The sequence below is a fragment of the Scylla paramamosain genome, chromosome 29 (assembly GCF_035594125.1).
Source record: "Scylla paramamosain isolate STU-SP2022 chromosome 29, ASM3559412v1, whole genome shotgun sequence".
Taxonomy (NCBI): Eukaryota; Metazoa; Arthropoda; class Malacostraca; order Decapoda; family Portunidae; genus Scylla; species Scylla paramamosain.
The window spans coordinates 15,171,763-15,196,879 of record NC_087179.1 but is presented as its reverse complement, the minus strand read 5'-3'; the positions used below and the strand labels follow the sequence as shown (position 1 = coordinate 15,196,879).

General features: G+C 40.9%; 2 protein-coding genes and 1 long non-coding RNA gene across 5 annotated transcripts in view; 2 read left to right on the top strand and 1 right to left on the bottom strand.

The window, feature by feature from the left end:
• The window catches only part of LOC135115397 (carbohydrate-responsive element-binding protein-like), an 86,019-nt gene extending 79,307 nt beyond the window's left edge, over positions 1-6,712 (top strand). For 2 of the 3 annotated variants that reach the window (XM_064032139.1, XM_064032140.1), the window contains 7 exons: positions 1,229-1,525; positions 1,741-2,075; positions 2,321-2,442; positions 3,022-3,172; positions 3,780-3,907; positions 4,640-4,893; positions 5,582-6,712. In XM_064032139.1, the coding sequence (XP_063888209.1) occupies positions 1,229-1,441 (213 nt within the window). In that variant the 3' untranslated portion in view covers positions 1,442-1,525; positions 1,741-2,075; positions 2,321-2,442; ... (2 more) ...; positions 4,640-4,893; positions 5,582-6,712. Of the gene's footprint in view, positions 1-1,228; positions 1,526-1,740; positions 2,076-2,320; positions 2,443-3,021; positions 3,173-3,779; positions 3,908-4,639; positions 4,894-5,581 lie in introns of those variants that run through there. The other variant, XM_064032137.1, reaches the window with a different exon arrangement.
• Positions 6,713-9,420: 2,708 nt separating this feature from the next.
• On the top strand, positions 9,421-15,729 carry LOC135115396 (uncharacterized). The gene is made up of 2 exons (XR_010275983.1): positions 9,421-9,510; positions 14,759-15,729. It is a non-coding gene; the product is annotated as an uncharacterized LOC135115396 (long non-coding RNA).
• On the bottom strand, positions 15,196-21,679 carry LOC135115395 (ATP synthase subunit b, mitochondrial-like). The gene is made up of 5 exons (XM_064032136.1): positions 21,511-21,679; positions 18,586-18,768; positions 18,187-18,350; positions 17,329-17,517; positions 15,196-15,686 (listed from the first exon to the last, which is right to left on the bottom strand). Exons 1-5 carry the CDS (start codon positions 21,674-21,676, stop codon positions 15,510-15,512), a joined length of 879 nt encoding a protein of 292 aa, XP_063888206.1. The 5' UTR covers positions 21,677-21,679; the 3' UTR covers positions 15,196-15,509.
• Positions 21,680-25,117: the final 3,438 nt, after the last annotated feature.

The window sequence follows — 25,117 nt, the reverse complement described above, 5'->3', positions numbered from 1 at the left end:
GGGATGATTAATAAGATTTTCATGTGTTTTCATATCAAAGGTGGGGAGTCCTTGTTGAATTATCACCAGAATCATAGAAGAACCCTTGAAAACTCTTAAGTAACTTTCATTGTTGCTTTTTGAATGCTGTAGTTCTTTTTCAGGTCTATCTATTTTCAAAGGCTATGGTGATGATCTGTCAGGTCTTCATGTCTTTTCACATTGACAATGCTGATTTCTTGTTAAATTACCAGTTAAATTATGAAAACACCCTTGAAAAACCTAAGTAACTTCCACTACAGATTTTCAAATGCTTAATTCTCTTATCAGAATTATTTTCAAAGGCCACAGTAATGACTAGTCAGATTTTTATGCTTGTTTTCACAATGATTTCTTGTTAATCAATCATTACAATTTTGAAAACACTCTTGAAACACCGTAAATAACCTTCACTACAGCTTTGAAAATGCCCTACTCTCTTATCAGGACTATTTTCAAAGGCCACAGTGGTGATTAGTCAGGTTTTTGTGTTTTTTCACATTGATTTCTTGTTAAATAATCACTAGAATAATGGTGATTTCTGTTAAATAATCACTAGAATAATGGTGACTTCCACCATAACCTGTAAAATATAGGAGACAGTGGATAATGATTGGAGCTGGGAGTGGGGAAGCACCTGAATCTTGATCTTGAGGATCACATGTGGGGCTTGTGACTGTCAGCTGTATCCTCTTTAGAGCATAAAGATTCTATAGGCTGATTTGTGTGTAAAGTTAAGTTTGGACTGTCCACATACTTCACCCCCTGTCCTGTGGCTCATTGGGGACAGTAAATGCTCGCTCATCAGAGAAACCACATGTGTTCTTAGTAATGTGTAAGCCTCAGCCTGCCATTCACTGAGGGGGAGTAACTGTACTGTGAAGGAGGAGGCAGTGACAAGGCCCAGCATTAATTGGTCAGATTCACTGTGTCTTTGGTCATGTTTGAGTGATGTGTTTGTTGATCTAGTGACCTTTCTATAAATCCCAACCAATATTTTTCATTGCATCCTTTTCAGATTAACAGACTTTTTGTACTGTACTACAGAGAGAGAAAGAGTGATGAGTTTCAGCATTAATTAATCAAATTTAAATGTATATTTTATTATATTTTAATTTTATATGTATTGATTTGCAAGCTTGTTAAAAACTTGTGGCAATTTTTCTCATTGGCTCTTTAGATTGATGTAGCAATGTGTTCACCCCCACAGAGTGTGCCACGGCGCCGATCCCACAGCTCAGGGGGCAGCAGCAGCAGCAGCAGCAGCGGAGCCATCGTGGGCTCACCATCACTGGCCCCTTACCAGATGATCAGTGGCCTCCCCAACCCTGCCCCAGCCCAGATGCCCCCCCTCAACACTGCCCCACATCGCCCCAGCCCCCGGCCCCAGCTCCTGCCGTGGCCCAGGTCCCGGCCTCCCTGATGGTGCCGGCCCCAGTCCTCGCCTCAGTCCAGGCCAACAGTTCTTCCTCCACGTCAGCCTTGCTTGCTCATCTTCTCACCTCAGGTTGGTGTGGAGACTCAAGATAGTTGTCAGTGTTTGGTGTGGTGAGAATCTCCTGTCTATGTCTGTACAGTGTGTGTGGCCTTTGTGTGTGCTTACAGGGTGATAGGTGGGTGTCACAGAATGGGTAAGGTGGTAAAGATAATGATCAGTGTTATCAAGGGTAGGCAATGTTAGTGTTTCAGTAGATATTATATATCTATCCATCTCTACCACAGGTCCATACCAAGTTGCCGGCAGCAGCAGCAGCAGCAGCAGTAGTAGCAGCAGCAGCAGCACTCCGTCAGTGACCAGCGTTGCACAGCCAATGGTCAGCACGAGTCGCCACAAGACTGAAGGTGACGGTATCAAGACCACATCCCTCGTCATCCCTGGCCTCATCACAGGCTGCGGCTCCCCCACCACCAGCTGTATCACTAGCAACAACACCGTGTACACCCTGAGCAGTGAAGTGTGCAGTGTGAAGCCGGTGGCCACAGCCTCCCTCATCATGCCACCCATCACCCTGTCAGCTGTCACGCCCTCCAATCTTAAGACACAAACATATTCTCAGGTATGTGTTGCCTCTGGTTCTTGTATGCTCATTTGTGGTACAGCAGAGCATGTGACATTATCAGTTATTGTGGAAATGAAGTCAGTAGTAGTTGTAGTATGTGTGGTGCAGAGTAGCCATAAGACTTAACCACTTTCCTAAACACACACCGTAGCCTCTGAAATTCACACACACACACACACACACACACATACACAGGTTCACTGGCACTCCCACACAAACCAACAGTATCTTTTCTCTTGCAGTCAATCCCGCCATGGAGCAGCCCCTGTTCCCCTCCCAGCCTCATGAAGCAGTCCCCGCCCCACCCTGAGCCCACCTCCCCACACATGGTCAACATCCCCTCACCCCCCAACAAGGCCTTCAGGTGGGTGGCAGTGGCACGGTGATGGCAGCAGTGGTGGTATAGGTAGTGGCAGTATGGAAAGCCTTGGTTGCCTTGTGTCAGTCAGTGTCAGTCAGTCAGCCCTCTTATCTATTTGGAGAAAAAGGAGCATTATATTTTTCTCGATTTCTGGTGGCAGTAGTGGTTGTGGTAGTGGTAGTATGTAAAGTCTTGTTGCCTTATGTCTGTCAGTGTCAGCTAGTCCTCATGTCCAGTGGGAGAGAAACACATCACTTCTCTTTCCTTTTTTTCTAGTTGCTAAAAAATGTGTGTAGAGTTCTTATAAAAGGCATACAACAGCAAAATTACCAGGACTTCCTAGATTGCATCTTTGACTATAGCATCACATCTCATTCACTCTTAATGATCTTAATCTTGATGCTACAGGTGACTCAGAATTGCCCCCACCCCAAGTCAAGTCTTCAGAACAGCAAATGCAAGGAAAGAAACAAAACAGAGCCAGTATTTGCCACAAACTCTAATTTCTACATCTAGCCTGCCTCATCCTTATCCTTGCTCCTGTTAACCCTAATCCTCCCTGTCCTCTTCCTCTTGGTGCAGGCCAAAGAGTGACTCGGAGAGGGTGCAGTACAAGGAGCACCGGCGAGTGTGTCACATCAACGCAGAGCAGAAGCGTCGCTCAAACCTAAAAAACAACTTTGATATGATGCACCAACTGATCCCCTCCATCAGTCAGAATGCCAATGCCAAGGTGAGGAGTGGTGGTGCTGGTGGTTCTTGTTGTAGCAGTAGCCATCTTTTTCGGAAGCTTCTACAATAATAATCTTTCTTGTGAGTGGCATGTTGAGTGAACCTTTTTTTTCTTTTCTTTTTTCTTTTTTTTTTTTTTAATGTTTGGCCAGATTCTCACTTCTTCCTCTCTTGGATCATCAAATTTTGGTTTTGCTATTATTATTTTTTTATATTTTTTATATTTTTTATATTTTTTATTTTTCCCTTCCTGTCAGATCAGATTTCTGTCTATCTGCCTACATACCACTCTCTCTCTCTCTCTCTCTCTCTCTCTCTCTCTCTCTCTCTCTCTCTCTCTCTCTCTCTCTCTCTCTCTCTCTCTCTCTCTCTCTCTCTCTCTCTCTCTCTCTCTCTCTCTCTCTCTCTCTCTCTCTCTCTCTCTCTCTCTCTCTCTCTCTCTCTCTCTCTCTCTCTCTCTCTCTCTCAGATCAGCAAGTTTCTCTCTTACTGTTTAAAAGTACATCATTTCTTCATTCTTTCTCTCACTTCATGTCAAATCAAATTCCTGTCCATTTGTCAACATACCACATCTTCATCCTCTCTCTCTCTCTCTCTCCCTCTCTCAGATCAGCAAGGCAGTCATGTTGCAGAAGGGAGCAGAATACATCCAGCAACTGAAATCTGAGCGGCAGCAGCTGACCGAAGAGGCAGAGAAGCTCAGATCACAGATAGAGAACCTCAGCTTTGAGATCAGGTGAGGAAAAACTGGTGTTGTCTATGGTGGTGATGGAAAATGGGGAGACTCCCTTGAAAGCCACAAGTTTTGATAGTCAGTGTAAGATAGGAAAAATGGTGAAGTATGTGTGAATAGCCTTCATCTCTTTTTTTGTTTGTGTGTCTGTGTATTTATCATTTTTCTTTTATTTCTTTCATTTTATCTTTTTTTGTGTGTATTGTAATTTTTTTTTGTTTTGAGTGCGTGTGTGTGTATTTTTGTCATATTATTTTTTTCTTTGTGTGTATTTCTGTTATCTTCTCTCTTTTTTTGTGTATTTTTGTCATTATCTCTTTTTTAGTGTATTTCTGTTGTCTTATCTTTTTTTTTAGTATTTTTGTCATTTTATCTTTTTGTGTGTATTTCTGTTTTCTTGTCATTCTTTGCGTGTAATTTTTGTCATTTTATCTCCTTTTTTTACTGTATTTCTATCACATCTCTTTCTTTGTGTACATTCCTGTCATCTTATCTTTTCTCGGTGTATATTCCTGTCATTTTATTTCTTTCTGTGTGTGCATTCTTTTCATCTTATCTGCTTTGTGTACATTCCTGTCATTACATCTCTTTCTCTGTGTGCATTCCTGTCATCTTATCTCCTTTGTGTGCATTCCTGTCATTTCACCTCTTTCTTTGTGTGCATTCCTGTTATTTCATCAACTAAGTAACAGACAAAGCATGAACAGAAGACTAACACTCCCACCTCCTTCACAGCAACGCCCAGGCACAGCTGCCAGCCACGGGCGCCCCCATGACCCACGCACGATACAGCAAGCTCAAGGAAATGTTCTCAGCATATGTGAAGGAGCAGACGCTTGCCAACTGGAAATTCTGGATTTTCTCGTTGATCACAGAGCCTCTGCTGGAGTCGTACAATAACAGTGTGAGCACAAGTTCTGTCGACGACCTATGCCGGTCCTCCCTAGCCTGGCTGGACCAACAATGCTCCCTCAACACTCTGCGGCCTTGTGAGTATTGCTTCAGTGTGTGTGTTGTGTGTGCAGGAGTTTTGGGTTTACGTCCTCCAGTTGTGTATAATCTTTGTTTTCTCTTTGGGGGCTGACATCATCAATGGGTCTTTTGTCTTCCTTTTCTTCCCCTATGTCAGTGTCATTCACACATGAAAGAATAAAAAAGGTGTGTTTATATGTGGTGTAAAGTGATGGTGAGCCACATGTGTAGTGATGGGACAGTCAAGGCTGCCCTAAATCCATTACAGTCTTGCTGACTCATTGTTATGGTACTGGATTCATGTCTCTGTGAATGTCCTCATAAAAGTTCACTCTCCAGCAAAAGCCTTTCATGGCCAGTGTATCCCTCAGCCTTCAGATCAACTTGTCAGCATTTCATTGATGCTCCAGCAGGGCACGATACACACAGTACTAGTAACACTGAGATGTGATACACTCTTGTATAATGAAAGAGTAACTATAGGAATATTCTTTTGTCCACAGTGCAATCTTGGCTGTGAATGGAATACTGGATTAACATTACATCTAGCAAACTTTTCTCTATATGTGGTGTGTAACATAAGAATAGAAACATGTTGCTTCCATGGTGGAGTCTTGGCTGTGAATGGAATGCTAGGTTAACATTACAGCTAGCTTATATATTTGTGGTGTGTAACAAAAGAGTAAAAAAGCCTTGCATCCCCAGTGGTGTCCAGTTCGATGAGGAAACTGAGCACCACCACCAATGTGCTGGCCAACCCCGAGGGGCTGCCGGAGGAAGTGTTTCGGCGTGTCACCAAGCAGGAGGGGGAGCGCTTCTACCCCCGGTGATACTGGCTTGGTTCCTCCACCCCTCCCTCTCCCCCCGACAGCCACTGCCAGGAGCCAGGAGTGTGATGGGCTTGAAGGGGTGCAGGGAGCGTTGGGGGAGGGCTGGGCTGCCACAGATGAGACATGCCCTCCGCTACCATGCTTTTGTCTGTGTGTGTATCATGTAGGGGTGTTGTGTGTGCTGGCAGCGAGTCATGTATGTGTGTGTGTGTGTGTGTGTGTGTCGTCCACGAACTAAGGTCTGGATGATGTGATACAACCAATGCAATGCCTCTAACTGAGTGCATGGGGGGGAGGGGGAGGGGATGCCTGGACATATACAGGTGAAAACACAAAATAAATCAATCAGCTTGAAGTACAAATCCTTCTCTGGTCGCCTCTCTGCCTTGAGTGGCCACAGCTTAGAGAGAGAGAGAGAGAGAGAGAGAGAGAGAGAGAGAGAGAGAGAGAGAGCTCCTTAGTGTGACAGTGTGTACAGATCGCAGACCCTTGTGCCAAGAGACAATAGGGGCACTTTACTTACAGAAGGAGAAGGAGGAGTGATTCACCAATAGAATATGAGTTATAAAGGCAGACAGCCCTTCCCTATATTTGATACTGTTTTTACTCTTGCTGCCAGACAGTGTTTTAGTGTAGCAGGAGGAGGGAGAGAGGAGGAGATGATGAAGGGCTGGCCAAAGCTCACCTCCTCCTCGTCAGCAGTGATTCTTTGGAGTTACTATACACGCGAGCAGGAACTGTCGTGTGTATGAGTGTATGTATGTATGTGTGTGTATAATATTATCTCCTAGGTTGTATTTTTTTTAATTATGCTAGCAAGATAATACAAAAGTTATACGTATTTATTATTATGTATTTTGTTATGTTTGATGAAGAGGGGCCACAGGCAGGCAGATTAATTGGTCCTCATTTCTCATACACCGATGATTTTTTGAGTATTTAATGTTAATCCATGTGAGAGGTGAAAGTTGTGAAGATGTTTTACAAATAAAGACATTTACTACAACTTGTGTGTTTGTGAGACCATTCCACTCATCTACCATTCTGTATGAGAACCAATTTCTCCCTATCCCTTTTTAAAATTTATCTAAAACCCATTACTTCTTTTCCTGTCTTGACTACTAAAAATCTTGTCTTCACCATCCTTTTTGTATACCTTAGGACACTTCATTACCTCCATTGGTAATCTTGTCCTGTCCTCATTACTAATTTTAAGGATGCTGTCTAGTTGTACATCATCCTTGCTATGCGTATCCTATTCAAGATTACTACATTAACCAGTACCTTCCTTGATCTCATTGGACACTACAGTACTCTCATCAGAGCCCCTTTTAATCAGAGTCCTTAAATCTTGTCCTGTCCTTTTCTCTAATATTAAGGATCTTTATTTGCACATCATTCTTGCTTTATTCCTCTAGACATTTAGGTACTTAATTGAATCAGACCTTCTCTTATCCTATCCTACCCTGATTACTAACCCAAAGGTATTGTCTATATCACCCTTCTTTTATACCTTAGAACACTTCAGTACCTCCATCACATTCCCTCCTAATCTTGTCCTACTCTCATTACTAACCCTAATGATTTTGTCTAGTTGAGTATCACTCTTGTTATGTCTGGTAATTTTTTTAGATTTACACTATAATCCTCCTAACTTAGCTTGGGGAGCTGCACCGCCCTGGCCCCCTCCAGTGATACTAATCAAACCTAATCTAGCCGGAGGGGGTTGCACCTCCCTCAACCCCCCTCAGGGATACTATTCTAACCTATCCTACAGGATCGGATCTAGGGATTTTTTTGAGAAAGTGCCCGTGTCTATTTTGAAAACTGGATTTCCCATGGAAGCTCAGATAGATAAAGTGTCTTAAAATCCAGTAAGGTATGCAAAAATCACATTCCCAATGTTGTAGAGTATGATGGTGTAAATCTAAAATACCTTATTTCCCATTGCACACTTCAGTACTTTCACCAGACGACTATTCATGTAATCTTTCTTAATCTTTTCCTAACCAAATACTAACCTTAAGCTTGTCTTTTTTGTACCCTTGCTATATCCCCTCAGACATTTCAGTACATACATTTGTGATGTCCCCCCAATTATGATCATATCTTGGTTACTAACCCTAAGGACCTTGGCTATATCACTTCTTTAAGAATTTCAAATTTCAGATTATGTTGAGAAAATGGGGTTACAAAGGAGAGAGAGAGAGAGAGAGAGAGAGAGAGAGAGAGAGAGAGAGAGAGGGAGAGATTATGCTCGGACTTTGAACAAAGTATGAAGAACAGCTTCCACATGAATACACAATATAAGCTGTGGACTTGACAAACAAGGATAGTTTTTGTGTGGCATAGTTTTTGCTTTAGAATAGATGTACTGATTTGTACCTGCTAGAATTATTAGTATAATGAGAGAGAGAGAGAGAGAGAGAGAGAGAGAGAGAGAGAGAGAGAGAGAGATGGAGGGGGGGGGGGGAACACTAACACAGAACATAATAGTTTAAGCTAAAATTATCAACATTTTCTCTAGAGAGAGAAAAAAAGTTGAATATTGAAATGCCCTTTCCAATCGGTTATCACATTCCTAAGGTTACATATTAGATCTTGAGTATTTTAGATATCTCTTTTTTCTTACATAAGTCAAATAAAGTACGTATTGGCAGTGGCGGCTCCTCAATAGGGACTGCGAGACTGCAGCCCCCCCAGTGGATTTCTAGGATTCACGAAAATAATGTTAATTTATTTATGTTTGACTATCATTCACATGAAAACACCAATTCTCATATGTTTATATGAAAAAAAAATACTGCAAAACAATGAGGAAGTACGGAAATTATTTACTATTTAATGATAGGAAAGCGGGGAGAAATGGGGGGAGGCTTCCCGGGCGGAATGAGGAGTGTGGACTGCGTCCAGCGCAGTCTTGTCTCGGCCGTTGTTGTGGTTAGTTGAGTGTTCTTGCGTCGGTCTTGTTTTCGATCGTGTTTTTCAATTTGTCAGGGATGATTTTAGAATATTATTGATCAGTGATGGCTTGTGCTCAATCTTGATTATCATAGATGGTGTAAAATCACAGAAACATCGTATAAGATAGTATTTTTTTTCTTTTCCCAAGTAGGCCTAGCAGTATTTTGCAAAATGGCACAAGAAGCAAAGACGGTTTCTGCATTGAAAGAACTCAGTTTTTCACAGTTAACACTTCAAGAGAAGGTAGCAATTAAAACAATCGCCCATTACCAGACATTAAAATTGTGCAAGGAGTAAGCCACAACAAGAAGTATATTCGCAGTTTTAATTGTGATTGGTACCAAAGGAAAACATGGCTCTGTGGATGTGAAGTTAAGAAGTTAAGAAAAAGTTATTGATCTGTTTGCACAAAACAGGAACAGGAGAATGGACTTCCTTTTCAAATAGCCTAAGCCAGCACTAAGGAAATCAAGCATTTACTGTTAGGATAAGACCCAAAGAATTAAATAATTATCTCTCTATCTTTATAATCTATCAATCAATGGTATGTTAAACAATAACAATAAAAGCATTTAAGATTTTATTTGTCTGAATGTGAGACAGCCCCCCCATCAGTAACAGTCACGAGCCGCCACTGCGTATTGGCATATTTTATTTTCCCACTCTCTTCTTCTTGTGTCCACACGTGGATTTGATCTGCCGGTAGTGCAGATGAAGAGTACTACAGCATTTCTTCCACTTGTTATTTTCTCAGTGTTCTGGTTTGTCAAGCGACGTGATGGTTGCAGGAAGGATCTCAAGTATCCAGGAACCTTCACCGTCACGCAGGAGCCTCAAAAAGTAAGGGAAATAGATGAAATAAGCAAAAACACGATACCGGGTGGAGTCTAGGAGCAAGTGTAAGACAGGGTGACTGCTGTGTTCACGGAAGGAAGCCACACCACGCCTGACTTCTGATCTCTCTAAAATTTCAGATTGGGGCAGAGCAAACTTACTTCTGTTGATTACCTCAAAAACCCAGTTCCTCTTTCTGTCAACTCGACATAACCTTCCAAATGATTATCTCTCTACACTGAACATCCACAGTCTGTTATTGTTATTATTATTATTATTATTATTATTATTATTATTATTATTATTATTATTATTATTATTATTATTGTGTTACTAGTTATTGTCATTTATTTATTTATCTATTTATTTTATTGTATTTATTTATTTATTTATTTATTTATTTATTTATTTATTTTCTTTCTTTTTTCTTTCTTTTATGTGTGTGTGTGTGTGTGTGTGTGTGTAAGGTCTCTGGTCAAGGGCAACAAAAACTGATGGGCAAAAAAGTCCACTAAAGGTGCCAGACCCTGAAGGAGACCATGAAGACAAGTCAAAAGTTTCCTGGGGAAGTGTCTTGAAGCCTTCCTCTTCAAAAGTTTATAAGTCAAAGGAAGGAGGAACTACAGAAGCAGGCAGGGAGTTCCAGAGTTTACCAGTAAAAGGAATGAAAGATTTAGAATACTGATTAATTCTTGCATTAGGGAGATGGACAGAATAATGGTGAGAGAAAATAGACAATCTTGTGCAATGAGGCCACAGGAGAAGGGGAGGCATGCAGTTAGCAAGATCAGAAGAGCAGTTAGCCTTCAATCGGTCATATATTTGTGAGAACAAAAACAACAAATAATTGAATCAACCAACAATGTATGTAGCAGACTAATACCAAAACATGCTATTGTAGCACCCACCACTTACAGCACTGCCCACAGCCGGTCAGCCAGTAGTAACACTCTTACCCAGGCAGGCAGCAGCTCACAAGTAGTCAGGACAGCACTCACTCTGTCACCAGGTGGAGTGAAATGCAGGTGGAGGCAACTCACAGGGATCAGTGTAGTAGTGGAGTGTGAAGCAAGAAGGATGTGCAGAAACTACATGCATAGCACAGGCATATATTTCATGACTAGAGGACAAGACACAGTTATCTCATTATTTTCAGGGCACCACAGGTACCAGTACTCACACCAAGCAGGGTACAGAGTCATAAATGTGCAGCACACACTGCCCACACACACATCAAGAGCATAGAGTGACTCAGATGTACACACACACACACACACACACACACACACACACACACACACACACACACACAAGGGAATGGCAGGTATCACCCCCAGCAGACAGGTGTCAGATGACCAACCAGGAGGGAAGGCAGGTGATAGGGGGCACTCCTGATGAACTCCACTCTCACTCCAACTCAACTCTCTTATGTTGTTACTGTTCCTTTCCACCCTCCACTCTCACTCCTTCCTTCTCAATCTCATTCTTCCACTGTGGATGTAGCTGGCAAGGGTGTGATAGTCTTAGATTAACAAATACTTTTGATGGACATAGCAGAGTTCATTACATCTTAGCTTTCAGGCACAGGCAGGTCTTCCCCTCACTGGTGGCTCTGCTGTCAGGCATCCTGGAGGTCATGCTTAGTGTTGGGGTGTGGCTGTCTTTCACTCACCCTCCTAATGGCTGCATTGTGAAGTTCCTGTGATGTTTTGATTTGAAGATGTAGACTGTTGAGGGAGAGAAGATCCCCATCAAGGCAACAAAGCAGGGTATGCACTCTAGTCTCTCCCTGCTTTGCAAATCTTGTAAAAGCAGCCAAATATCACTTTTGGCTGCTGCCTACACCAGGTAGCAGCATAGTGGAGAGAGGCACCCTGTAGTGTTCACTCAACTTCCAATCTAAGATCCATTTGGTTGTGCACCTAGATTTTTTTTGCATATTTTTTTTTCACCTTCTGATAATGAATAACAGTTGGTGACAAGCATAAGGCTGGTGATGATGGCAGCACTGCTAAGAAGCATCAAGCTGTCTCACTGGAAACTAAGGTGGTCATCATAAAGAAACTTGATGGTGGGAAAAAATGGTACACATAGCCCATGCTTGCAACATGAATTGGTCCACCATTGCAACAATTTATGAGAACAGGGACTGTATTATGGAGGATGTAAAAAGTTCTCTGCCTGTGCAATCCACCATTATTACTAAGAAAAGGAACAAAATCATGGAAGAAATGGAAAAATTGCTAAGTGTGTGGATTGAGCACAAAACTACAAGCACCTAATAACACACAACCCTTCAACCAAAATTTCAAAATTATCATGGCGACTCCTACACCAGCCTCAGAGTCCCCATCTGGGGAGGGGACCACAAATGTCCCCAGGTCAGACTGCCCTTCTGACAACGATCCTAAGTGTCTTAATACACAATCTCATATCTGTATTGATATTGATTGATCACAATCTCATATCTGTATCTTGTCCTATCGCTCCAATCCCTCCTCAGAATCCCCCTAAGCAATGGTGCCTCTGGCATTTTGCCTCTGCCAGTTGGGGGGATCTGAGGAGGTACTTTGCTGATTTTCCTTGGAATGACTACTGCTTTTGTGTCAGAGACCTGTCTTTGTGTGCTGAGCGCATAACAGAGGTGATAGTGTCTGGCATGGAGGCGTACATTCCTCACTCTTTTTCTCAACCTAAACCTTCCAAACCTTGTTCTTGTGCTATACATGTTAGAGAGGTGGCCCACAAAAGGTACTTAAGCCTTCCATCACCAGAATCTCATGCACTTTATATTTCTGCCCGGAACCATGCCAAGTTTGTTCTCCAACTAGCCAAAAACTCCTTCATTAATAGAAAGTGTTAAAACCTTTCAAAATCTAACTCCCCTCATGACTTCTGGCATCTAGCCAAAAATATTTCCAATAACTTTGCTTCTTCTTCTTTCCCTCCTTTATTTCAACCAGATGGCACCACTGCTATCACATCTATTTCTAAAGCTTAACTTTTTGCTCAGACCTTTGCTAAAAACTCTACCTTGGATGATTCTGGGCTTGTTCCTCCCTCTCCTCCATCCTCTGACTACTTCATGCCACGTATTAAAATTCTTCGCAATGATGTTTTCCATGCCCTCGCTGGCCTAAACCCTCAGAAGGCTTATGGACCTGATGGGGTCCCTCCTATTGTTCTCCGAAACTGTGCCTCTGTGCTTGCACCTTGCCTAGTCAAACTCTTTCAGCTCTGTCTGTCAACATCTACCTTTCCTTCTTGCTGGAAGTTTGCCTACATTCAGCCTGTTCCTAAAAAGGATGACCGTTCTAATCCCTCAAACTACCATCCTATTGCTTTAATTTCCTGCCTATCTAAAGTTTTTGAATCTATCCTCAACAGGAAGATTCTTAAACATCTATCACTTGACAACCTTCTATCTGATCGCCAGTATGGGTTCCGTCAAGGCTGCTCTTATCACCAATCCTCAGGACCAAACTACATGTTTCTAGGGTAAAGAAAAAAAATCACTTTGCACACACAATTGGTCTGACATGACAGACTGCAGTGTATAGAGTGGCAGCACCATCTTTCCTGCTTGAGGGCCTTGCATAAAACCATCCAGGTATGATAACTTTGCTGATGTGCCGTTTGTCTAGTCTGACGTTTACTTTCATCATTTACAATGAAGTATGTGCTGCCGAATATAGCAATTGTTTGGAAGATTTCCAATTTTAATAATAAATTCACCAAATTGATAAATTTAGAAATTCATAATGTTAATAAATTTAGGAAGGAAGTGGATTAAGCTCAGTCTTTGGCCTTTTTGAACCGAGGTAAATTTAGCACATAATAAAAATATTACTGGAGCATGTGACACCCTGGCCCTGGGAGTGTGCGAGAGCAGACAAAATTGGAGCCTTTTCTATTTATTTATTTATTTATTTATTTATTATTTATTTATTTTTTTTTTACTGGGCTAGGAGCCAAAAATATTACTGGAGCATGTGACACCCTGGCCCTGGGAGTGTGCGAGAGCAGACAAAATTGGAGCCTTTTCTATTTATTTATTTATTTATTTATTATTTTTTATTTTATTTTTTTACCGGGCTAGGAGCCAAGGTTCTAGGTAGTGAAAAATTTGCCTTATCTTAAGGAAATGAAAAATTATTCTATTATACATCTAAAGGAAGTGAAGAATTAAGCATTTTGTACAGTGTGTGCCAAGGACTGTACTACTACAATACTACTAGTATGGCATGAACTTCCATCCTACCTCCTTATCTCCCAGCCAGACAGGGGAGTCTTCAGCATTAATACAGGGTGTTCCCCAAATTAAGGTACATATTTTGGGATATGATAGCATTACAAAGTAATTCTAAGTCAAAAATACTCAATACACATGTGCTGTTTTGCTTTATTTTGCGAGAAATTAAATTTTAAGTGGTGTTGCAGGAACCACTTGCCTTGGTGGGCCTCTGCCTCCTTCCTTCCCTCCTCAGCTCATTGCCTCCTTAGCTCATTAAGTACTTAATAGTAGCTGCATGGCCTTGATCACTTAAGTGATCATTTTAATAGTTACTGCACTACAGTGAAACATTAAATTAATTTATTAATTTTAATTACAGTGAAACAGACAAATGACAAATAAAGTTAACGGGTAGGATTACGTTGTGATTATATTTAAATATTAACGGTTAGCTTTGAAATGAGGTATGCAGATGATAACAATATAGTGACAATTAAAGCAGTTTTTTTTTATTTTATTTATTTATTTTTTTTAAGCAGTGGTTGGAAATGAACTGAATATTTCAACAATCAATTATGCCAACCGGGGGATTTTCAAAGCTCCATCGCTGCACCATTGGGCTGAAAACCATCCCTCATTACATTGATTTCTCTGCGTGCGTGTGAGAAGCCCTTCGTCAAGCCATCAACACACAAAACTGATGTACTCAATAAACTTCACAGCTCTGATCCTTTGCTATGTAGGTTGGTCTGAAAAATAACTATTGGCATCTTTTTATTTTTCACATAAATAATTATTTTCAATGTCAATATAATTCTCATCAGATAGTTGTAGGAATTGAGTGAGTTTTCTCAAAGTTGGATGTATTATCATGCAGGAAATCTTAAGTTTTGTCTGATTTGTGTGTATGCCTCACAGAGCAGCAAGTGTTATGTGGTTTCATCTCGGTGAGTGTTGCATTGTGTACAATGTGTTGCCATCTGTTTATGTTTCTGATGTTTTAATGTGTTGCTTCTACAGCTTATTAAGCACAGCTCTCCTATCCATCTCAAGACGCATCGTTCACTCCAGCAGCGTTCTCATAGTGGGGCGAGAATGGTGAGGCCTTTACCTCTCCCTTTTTTGCTTGTTGAGTCCATCGCCTGCCACCAACACATCTCTCACGCCTGTATTCAACATTCCATCTGTTTCTTTCCATCCAATCACAACTACATCAGCTAACACCTTCAAATGAACCAAGCAATCTTACCATCTCCCTCACCAACTTTTCACCATTACCTTAACCTCCTGATATACTAACCTCCTTCACCATTCCTCCAACACTCCAAAATAACCAAGCATTCATACATCTCCCTCACCAACCTTTCACCATTACTTTAACCCATACAACACTAACCTCCTTTAACATGTGCCCCCAAACTTCCCCTTATAAAGGAAAAGGCTCAAATACTACGCCAAAACTTTATCTTTTCTTCTTTTATATATACAGAACAGTCTCTTCGTTAGCCTGGTTATAGATAAGATAAATAACAGAATATTCTACTGTTATGATTCCATTACAAAATAATTTCTATACACCAGATGTCTTGCCACTGATTACATTACTGCCAGCATGAATGTACAAGGAGAAAACTGGATAAGATGTGGAGGATGTCAGAATAATGAGCATGCAAGGGTGGTGGAGTACAGCTGGCCACTCCATCCACCTCACACAGCTTCCACATCACCACCAGGAAGGTTTGGGCCTGTCAGGAGGCCAACTTGGTTCTCTCTATGCCTTGGGAGCAAGAGCCTTGAGGTCAGCCATGCACTGCTTCAGGGTGGCGGCCTCCTGTGCTGGGGTGATGGAGCCCTTCACATTCTTCACAATCCAGTCCACCATGTGCTTCTGCTGCAGCCGAGTCTTCACGTTGGCCACCTCCAGCTGGTAGTCCAGCCGCTTCTTCACCTGTACGCACACAAATGCACACCGAATTAAATACTTGATAAGCTCACTGACTATGAATAGCTAATGCATACATACATTCAAACACACAAGGCAACAGATGTGGAATGTATGACTGAAAAAAAGGTGTGTGTGTGTGTGTGTGTGTGTGTGTGTGTGTGTGTGTGTGTGTGTGTGTGTGTGTGTGTGTGTGTGTGTGTGTGTGTGTGTGTGTGTGTTTAACAGTAAGATAAATATGGTACAACAATGAGACTGAAAGCAAATATAAAATAAATTATGAACACACACACACACACAGTTCACTTGGACTTGCCTTTAATAACCTAATTACTGCTGAAACTGCTCCTAGAGGTGTAACTGTGGCATAACCAGGAACATCACCAACTGACAAACAGGTCCTGGGGTTGAATCCCTGGGTGAGACTCCCCACTGACTCCAACAATTACTAACTGCCAGATTATCAATCTACCTCTTCCCCTATCCTTGGAGAGTCTTCTAGAGAAGACACTTCCCATCACAGTATTAGCAGATGCTCTTTTCTATTTCTCCAAGCAAGAGGATTTCATTATAGTGCTGGTACTCAAACTTTGAAAACTAGAGAATTCATGCATTTTACATATACTGAAATGACTGAAAATATTCTGCGATTCATATTTATATAAACAATATGGGATATCATGATAAACACTAGGTTTAGCAGAAAATACCAGGCGAGTCCTTTTGTTGGCAGCCATGTGGACCTTTTTAATGAAGCCCACCAATCTCCAGTTTCACTGCAGCCTCATTAGCATGAAGCAATATATTCACTTTACATAGGTAGAGTTGGCTGTGAACATGAGTAAGGAAGAGCTGCAGTACACTGTTCCCTGGCTATAAGATCTGGATATGTTCTTAGAAACACAATAGTAAGGCCAATCCATCATAACAGGATTGGTGGGAAAGTATTCCTGCCAACCACCACCACCACTAGGATTTTCTGGCCATTTCAAAACAACCAAAGAAATAAACATATACACAATGCAAGTTTATATTCCAAAAATGAAATAGAAAGCCATCAAATAACAGGTGTGTGAAAAGAAACCCCCCAAAAAAACTCAACAATTAACATCTGAGCTGAAGAATGATGAGGATCCCATTCCTATGGCTGGTGCACTCCTATGCATTCCTATGGCTCTGCACTTCTTTAACACAGTTTAAAGTAATATTTCCTGCAAGGTGTGATTTATCATGATGTACAGAAAGTCTTATCTGACCCTATAACTAATTACTAATACAACATGGAAAACTATATAATTAAGCATGAAATAAACCAAGAGGTTTGTGAAGAGATGGTGTTGGGGTGCTCTTTGTGAAGGAGCACCATTAGTTAGTTTTTCTACCACTCAACCTGTTTGTGCGCTTGCTCGAGAAGCCTCCTTGTGAATGATAATAAACAAAGAGTGGTTTCCAGGTGGGAAGGGGAAAGAGTTTATTTGATAATCTGGCCATAAGTCTATTCAATCATCTAACACTCTACTTGAGAACCCCTTCCTCCCCTACCACCTAACCAGTACCAGCACCACTACTCCCTTCTCACCTGAGAATGCACCTTGGCCAGCCTCCTCCTGCCAACTCACCAGTACCAGCACCACCAATCCCTCCTCACCTCAGAGTGCACCCTGGCCAGCCTCTCTCGGTAGGCAGCCTCCAGCTGCAGGGCCACATTCTCTCGCTTGGCATCAAAGAGCATATCCTGCCCCTTGGCGGAGAGCTGGGCTTCCTTCTCCTTTTCCATACTTTCCTTGACTTGTATGATGCTGCCTTCCCTGTAGTCCCGCCAGCTTTGCTCAATATCCTGAAGGAGATATCAAGGTTATATTATGTTTTGAGTTGCTGCTTATTCTCTACATGACACCAAACAACTACTTAGGTGGAGTGAAGGAAGGACCAATGAAGTTCTTGGACCCTGTAAAAACTGCAGATGATTGTGATGTGTTTTTGTCTCAAGCTTCTGAGGTGGACTACATGTCAAAATCATCAGAATGGAAAACAGGTATTGAAATATGAGAAAATGATTGTTACAGGTCCTACTCTGATCTCAAACAATTTCTTGGGTGGACAAGATAGACTGAAGATCTTTAGAGTAAAAAGTAAGCACTGAAAACCAAAAAGATATTTGTTGAGTTACTCTATGTACATTGTGTGCCACCACACAACTCTTTGGATTATGAGATGGGTTGGAGGTCAGGACAACAATATACAGCTAAAACACAGGTCAGGCATAAATGATTTTTGAAAATATGTGCAAACACTGTACCAAACACACACACACACACACACATCAATAGTATTTCCCTCCTAGATTAGACTTTAGGATAAATGTTAAATATTTCCCCATCCCCTCTGTACATTTTCAGTTTATTAACTGCCTAAAGAATAAACCATTTATTATTATTACTATTATTATTATTATTATTATTATTATTATTATTATTATTATTAAAAAAAAAAAAAAAAAAAGCACCTCAATCTTCTTATCCAGAGTCTGGCCGATGACAGGTCCGAACTTTTTGACGGCATAGACCACCATGAGGAGGATGGAGATGCCGGTGTAGTACTCATGCTCCATCACGTAGATCTCTTTGGAGCACAGGAAGGTGGTGAGGCCCAGACCCAGCACATAGGGACCTGTGGGGAGAGGCGGGTGAGGCACGGCTCGGCACACACAGGAGCTGCCAGTTTCAGACTGCTTAAATTGGAGGGGTAGCTACACATATATTGATGAGGCACAAAGGTGTAATTAGGAATCCATTTCTTTCTTCTGCACTTCTGTTTTTCCTTTCTTCCTTCCTTTACATCCTAATCCCTGAACACTTCAATGAGAGAGAGAGAGAGAGAGAGAGAGAGAGAGAGAGAGTGTTACCTGTGACACCAGTCTTGGGGTAGAGGAACTGGAACCACTCCTCAGGGACGAAGCCGAGGCGCACCTTGCCAGGCTCCACAGGCCGCACTGGGCGTGGGAAGTTGGCCTCATCCCTCTGCTCAGCTCTCTGCACGGCCGAGGTGCTGGTGGGCCGTACCAGCACCAGAGGCCGCACCTCCTGCACTGTGGCACACAAACACACGTTTAAGGACAAAATTATCCTTTCTGTCACAACCTTCTTGATACCCACACTGCTGACAGCCAAAGCTTTAGACAGCCTAAACATCTTTTAGTCTATGCGAAACCAGTCCAACCTACTACTGGCTAACTAGTCCCCCAATATTATTGACATGTAAGAATTTCAACTTACTCTGATAATAAGAACTGGTCAATATTGTCCATTTTTGTCAATTCTGACTGATCTAAATCCTACAAAAACAAACAAATCTCAATTCTGCTTTCCTTTTAAAGAAGACAAAACCAGCTGGTAAATATTACACAAAATCAGTATATCTTCACTCAGCAGTATCCAGTACCCATAATTATTGATATACTCCCATAAACTCACCTCACTGGCCACACTGTTACTACAACTGAACAGTAAAAGGAAATCACAAGGAGAGACACACGGGCAGAACATATTTGCAGGTCAGTTATTCAACAAAATTGTAGTGCAACTCAGTGACTCAGCAATGACAATGAGTTACAAGTATGTACCCTTTGCAGAGTATAAAATACGAACAATGTGCATTAATGTTTGTGAATTCAGTAAGTAATAATGTAAATAATATCAGATACTTTGGATGGACACTTTAATTACTAGTTTGAAATAGAGGTGGAAGCCTACAGCACAGTACAGATTGGTGCAGGAGTGGGCCCACAGGACAGTGCAGAGGGGACTGCAGCAAACCAATTGAATCCAGAGCAACAACTTCATCAGGTAAAGAATTCCACAGACTGACACACTTTGATGAGAAAACTCTCCTCCCAGCCTGAAGGAAGCTGTGGGCATGGAGAGTCTGAAACCCTAGGTGCCCATGAGGGTGCCACACTGAATGTTTTGTCAGCAGAGCAGCTGCACTCATGGTGGAAGGTTTGCCAGTGCTTAAGATCTCCAGGCAGCAGATGCCCTTCATTTCAAGACCCTTATCCTCCAATTTTGGATAATTCCAGTATTTTTCTTTGGGGACTGGCACCTCAGTGAGCCCTTTTTTTTCCTCTCTCCCTGTTCATTGCCCTTGGCCAGTGCACCTCCTGTGGAAAAAAAAAAAAAAAAAAAAAAAAAAAAAAAAAAAAAAAAAAAGCATTCTCCATTCCTGAATTATATGAAGTCTAGAGTAATTCTTAACAATTCAAAATTCATTACTGACAAATATTAACCTGTGGAAGGTGGTGTTTGAGTTCAAAATGTTAACATGGATGAGATACAAATGTCTGAAATATTACAAGACTGCTTGTCCCTGTGCTCTTGACAAATTAAACCAATAATTCTGTAGATGGATTTCAGCAAGTAGAGCCCTCTCACACAGCCCATATTCTAGTACTGTATACCTGTGTGCTTGAACCAGATGAGTGGTCCCGAGACCAGCAAAGTGTGTGGTAATTTCTTTACAATAGGACCAAACTGCATTTCAAGTACAAAGCTATGATATTCATTATTGTTTTTTTTTTTTTTTTTTTTTTTGTTATAGATGATTTTGAGTATAAAACACATTGGAAATATTTAATTTTGCCTCTTCTCATCTCATCCATGATCTTTGGAATTCATCGGGAAGCAGGGTTTATGGGGAACACAAAAATGGTCATTTTAGGGTACTTGAAGAAAGAAAAAGAAGCAAGAAGGCAATCCTAACTTAACTTAACATGACCTAACTTAACCTGACCTAACCTGATCTAAACTAACCTAACCTGATCTGACCTACCCTAACCTAAATTTGCTATTTATTTAACTTATTTCACCTATTTGCTTCACTTAACAAAAAATCTCTATATCAACGAAACTATTAATTTGTGACGAAAACTTCAATAAAGTAAGTTTCTCAGTATCCAAAAAGGTAATAAGAAACTGTACTCCTAAATGTGTAGAGCATTACAGTCCTCTCCTAAAATAATACCAAGGGTGCCACTGAGGGGACTGGCAGGCAACCCCAGGGCCTGATAAGTGGCGCATCTTGTGTGCCGGTGGAATCTGAGAGAGGAGCGCGCTGGGACTCCAAAATCCCTATGTGCACCGATGAAGGACACTGTCTCTCATGATAACACTGAGGTGAACGTCAGTGTGGTGGCGAGCACGGGGAGCCCAGGCACACCTGTCCCTGATGTGAGCGAGGGCCCTGCACCTGGCGACCTTGCCAGATATTGGTGGTATAGTTAAATGAATACAATTACATAAAATAATAATAATCTGATAAAAAGTTAAACACTGGGCGTAAATGTAAATAAATGCATTAAAGATATGTAGTGGTCAGAAGAGATTCGCAAATATCAACTGTGTGGCTACACCAGTACAATACACACGTCCTTCTGGCGAGACAGTCATCAAATAGTCCCTCAGGGGTTCGTGGGTGGGCAGGGCTGAGTAAATGTTATCTGCAAAGATATTATGAACCTCATTTCTGCCCCAAACTATTTCTCCATTACAACCGTATATGCCGCAGCCTGTGCCACTCTATTCACGTCAGGACTGATCTAGTAACGTCCAAAGTGTTGCTGGATTAACATATCCCAGCAATTCATCCCCAAAGTACCCGGAGCCAGTCAGCCGGTCAGGGAAAAGTCACCGGGGAGGAACACTATCTTGCCCCCACTCATTTCTCAGCCCAAGGTGTGGGTCAGGGTGCTCAGGGCGGTTAAGGGTACTTGTTGTGTGATTCCTAGGCAGATTAGAAGAGAAAACGAGAGGTATGTTGCCTGAAAATGGCTTACCAGTTCGAGCAGCCAAACGGGACAACATTCCTATGAGCAAGATGGCGGGGCTCTGCACTGAGTGCACTCTGCTGGGCCTCCTCTTCTTCCTCTTGTGTATTGCTGTCTGCTGAGTTTTATATGACTCACCTTCAATTTTTAATTCATTCTTCATACTTTTTTTCATTGTTTCTTTAGTTCAGGCTATTTTTATGTTGTTATTTTCACTAGAATGACGGGGATATCTATATACAGTATACATGTATCTATGTATATTTTTTTTATCTACCCATTTAATCTATCTTTCAATATAATACGGTATATACGTATTTATCTTTATCCATCTATCTGCCTATCAATATATGTATTTACCTACAGCTATTTATCGATCTGTCTACTTTTCTATCTACCTATCAATGTATTTATCTCTCTCTCTCTCTCTCTCTCTCTCTCTCTCTCTCTCTCTCTCTCTCTCTCTATATATATATATATATATATATATATATATATATATATATATATATATATATATATATATATATATATATATATTTCAGTCTATATATCACACCATTTACATCATATACATTAATTAATGGGAATCCCATCACTACCATCAGTAAATTATTCCCTTTGTGCTCGGGTACGATCTGAAGGTGAGATCTATCTCGAGCCTGTAGAGTTAGTTGGCTCGAACACCTGCCCAGAGGAGGGCAGTGCCTTCGGTGGCAAAACCACAGGGCTCTTAATTTTTTGGATTTGTACTACCTTCTTGAGCTGGAGGGCGCTGTAGAGTTTTACTAAACTTACCCTAACGAGTTAACATGATTGATTAACTGGTAATATGGCCAGTTGACATGAATTTTGTCTGGTATATACTAAAAGATTATAGTTTTCTTTCATACATTTGTGAAGAAACATAATCATCTTTTCAGTACTCAATCATTCATTATGACTCCCTCTGGGTACATCACAGAAACAGCGATTGATTGATATGAGGGCAAGACAAGTCTTTAGTCATGGCCTGCCATAAATGTAGATGGACTCCCTAACCAGAACAAAGTAGGACATGGTGTCAAAGCCATGAAGGTCAACAAGTCCCATGATAGATTTTTGGTGATCTTTGCACTCTTGCATGATCGACTAACTTACCACCAACTTGAAGTCTAATACACAAAAATCTATAAAGAAAATTGCCTGTAGATGCTGCATTCTCCAACATACTCAAAGACATCCAACTGGAAAAGGCTCAGAAAGCCTGTGGCTCCAGGTTTACTGCTGTGTTGACAACGTGTGATGGACAATTTTGCTTTATAGTTGAATTTTAGATCTTGCTTTTTCAAAAATTCCTCCAGTTTTCTCTCAAATACGTTGATATTTTCTGAGCTGATGACACAATCTCGGGGGTGATGATCCAGTTGTCCACCATTCTTCATGGGAAAGAATACTTCCTTAGATTCAGTCTTGACCTTGGTTTATAGATTTTCTTTGAGTGGCCCCTCATGCCACTGTGTCATCTCTCATCTTGAACATGTCACAGCGGTCCCCATTGTACTTCCTGCTTAGGATCTTAAGTAATTTCTCCTATTGCTCTTCTTTATGCAAGTGTTGGTAACTAGTTTATGAAGTCTCTCAGTGAATATGAATTCCTACATGCCAGGTAGCATTTTTAAAGCTCTTCTTTGGACATTTTTGATGGCTTCAATATCTTTCATTAGATGCTGGTTCCATATTTGATTTGCATACTCTAGATGTCTGACTACGGTGGTGTATAGAGGCTTGAATATCTTCTCATCTAAGGCATTAAAATTCCTCCAAATCAGCTCTGCTATTCTATTGGATTTGTTATTTTTTTGTGATATATGTTCAAAGAAGGTTAATTTTTCATCAGTGACCACTCTGATGTCTTTTTCTCCTGATGCTTTCTGAATAAGCTGGTCTAGGCGATAGTGTCTGTTTCCTGCATCAGTTTTTCCTACTCTTATATATTCACTTTATCTGGATGGAAACTCAGAAGCCATTTGTCTGTCCAATTTTTCAATTCCATAAGGTCCTCTTGCAGCAATGCAGAATCCTTGATACTGTCAATGGTTCTGAATATTTTTGTATGACCTGGAAACAGATATGAATAGCTTTATATTTTGACACAATCAAGTAAATCATTAATAAAGATGACATATAGAAGAGGGCCAAGCACTGAACTTTGTGGGATTCCACTTATGACTTCAGCCCAAGATGATTCTTTACCATTTACTACCACCCTTTGTGTCCTTTGCATCAGGAAGTTACAAATCCATTTCCGATAATTGTCTTGCATGTCACAGTATAACCTTTTCCGTTAGCTTTTTGTGAGGTACACTGTCAAATGCTTTTTAAAGTCCCAATATATGACATCCACGGCTTTTTCTTCATCTACTGCTTTGGTCCATTTATCTAAAACAGAAATATGCTGCAGCACAGTTGATCTTGCTGTGATGAATCCATAATGTTTCTTGCTGAACATGTTTTCTATCACTTGTCTTGTGATTTTTTCCTGTACCAAAGTTTCCATCAACTTACAGACCACTCATGTTAGACTGACAGGTTGATAGTTTCCTGGTTCATTTCTTGTTAACAGCAGTAATATTTGCAATCTTCCAATCAGCAGGCAGCCTTCCAATATCAAGTGATTTCTTAAAAATAATCTTGAGAGATTCAACTATTTCATCAATGACCTCCTTAAGAATCCTTGGATGTAAATCATCTAGAACTGAAGACTTACTTTACTTTATATTTTGAAGTACTTTTCTAAGTTTCTCACCTGTTACATCAAAATACCTTAGAGACTGCACTTCTCTTTTTATTCCCCTGGGTCTCTCTCCTGGTTTTTACAAATTATGCAGAAAAATACCTGGCTTGATTGTTCACTCTCCTGAAGTCTTCTTTTGCACTGTATCTATCAGCATTCAGATGTCCTCTCCTCATTTCCTTTTAGTTGTTTCCAGAGCCACTGCTTTTTCTTTATTTTGCTCCAGTTTACTGTTCTTGGGCAAATTATTAATGTCTTTTTTTGATCCTTGTGACCATTAATAGAGATCTTTGGCACACACTCATCGACTTATATTCCAGTGTCTTACTTTTACTATTTTCAGTGGACTGCAGTGGAAGTTATTAGAAATCTTGTTTTCTTTTCATGACTCTAGTGATCGTCAGACAAGAATCCTACTTCATCAATGGATAATTATTTAACAAAACCCAGCTCATTACCTCTATGGCTTTGAAAATTAGTCTCCTGAAAGGCCAAAACATTTCTGAATCCAAGGTGCCATTCTACTGAAAAACTTCTCATTGGTTTCCTATGTCCTTCCCTTTCAGCTGATTAATCTTTCATGAACTCCATACTACATAAACACTAACCACTTTTAGTCACATGCATCATTGAAACACTGGGAAATTGACCTGAAGGGATAAATGAGCTGTGAGAATCTTTTGCTGGGAATCAAACCCCTCTCAGTACACACAGGGTAGCACAAGTCCAACACCTTACATACCCAGCAGGGCAAGATGATCACCAAGACCCAAGTGGATTTCACTCAACCTTGACTGTCTCGTCACCACATGAGCAAGGGCAGTAAATCATACCAATGGG

What these genes read in the sequence shown, in the direction of transcription:
- LOC135115395 (XM_064032136.1), bottom strand. Translation starts at nt 21,676, where the DNA reads ATGAAAAAAAGTATGAAGAATGAATTAAAAATTGAAGGTGAGTCATAT. An exon ending in CCGTTTGGCTGCTCGAACTG is followed by an intron (nt 18,769 to 21,510) that starts GTAAGCCATTTT and finishes TGTGTGCCACAG; the next exon opens with TGCAGGAGGTGCGGCCTCTG. An exon ending in TGGCCAGGGTGCACTCTGAG is followed by an intron (nt 15,687 to 17,328) that starts GTGAGGAGGGAT and finishes GTGTGCGTACAG; the next exon opens with GTGAAGAAGCGGCTGGACTA.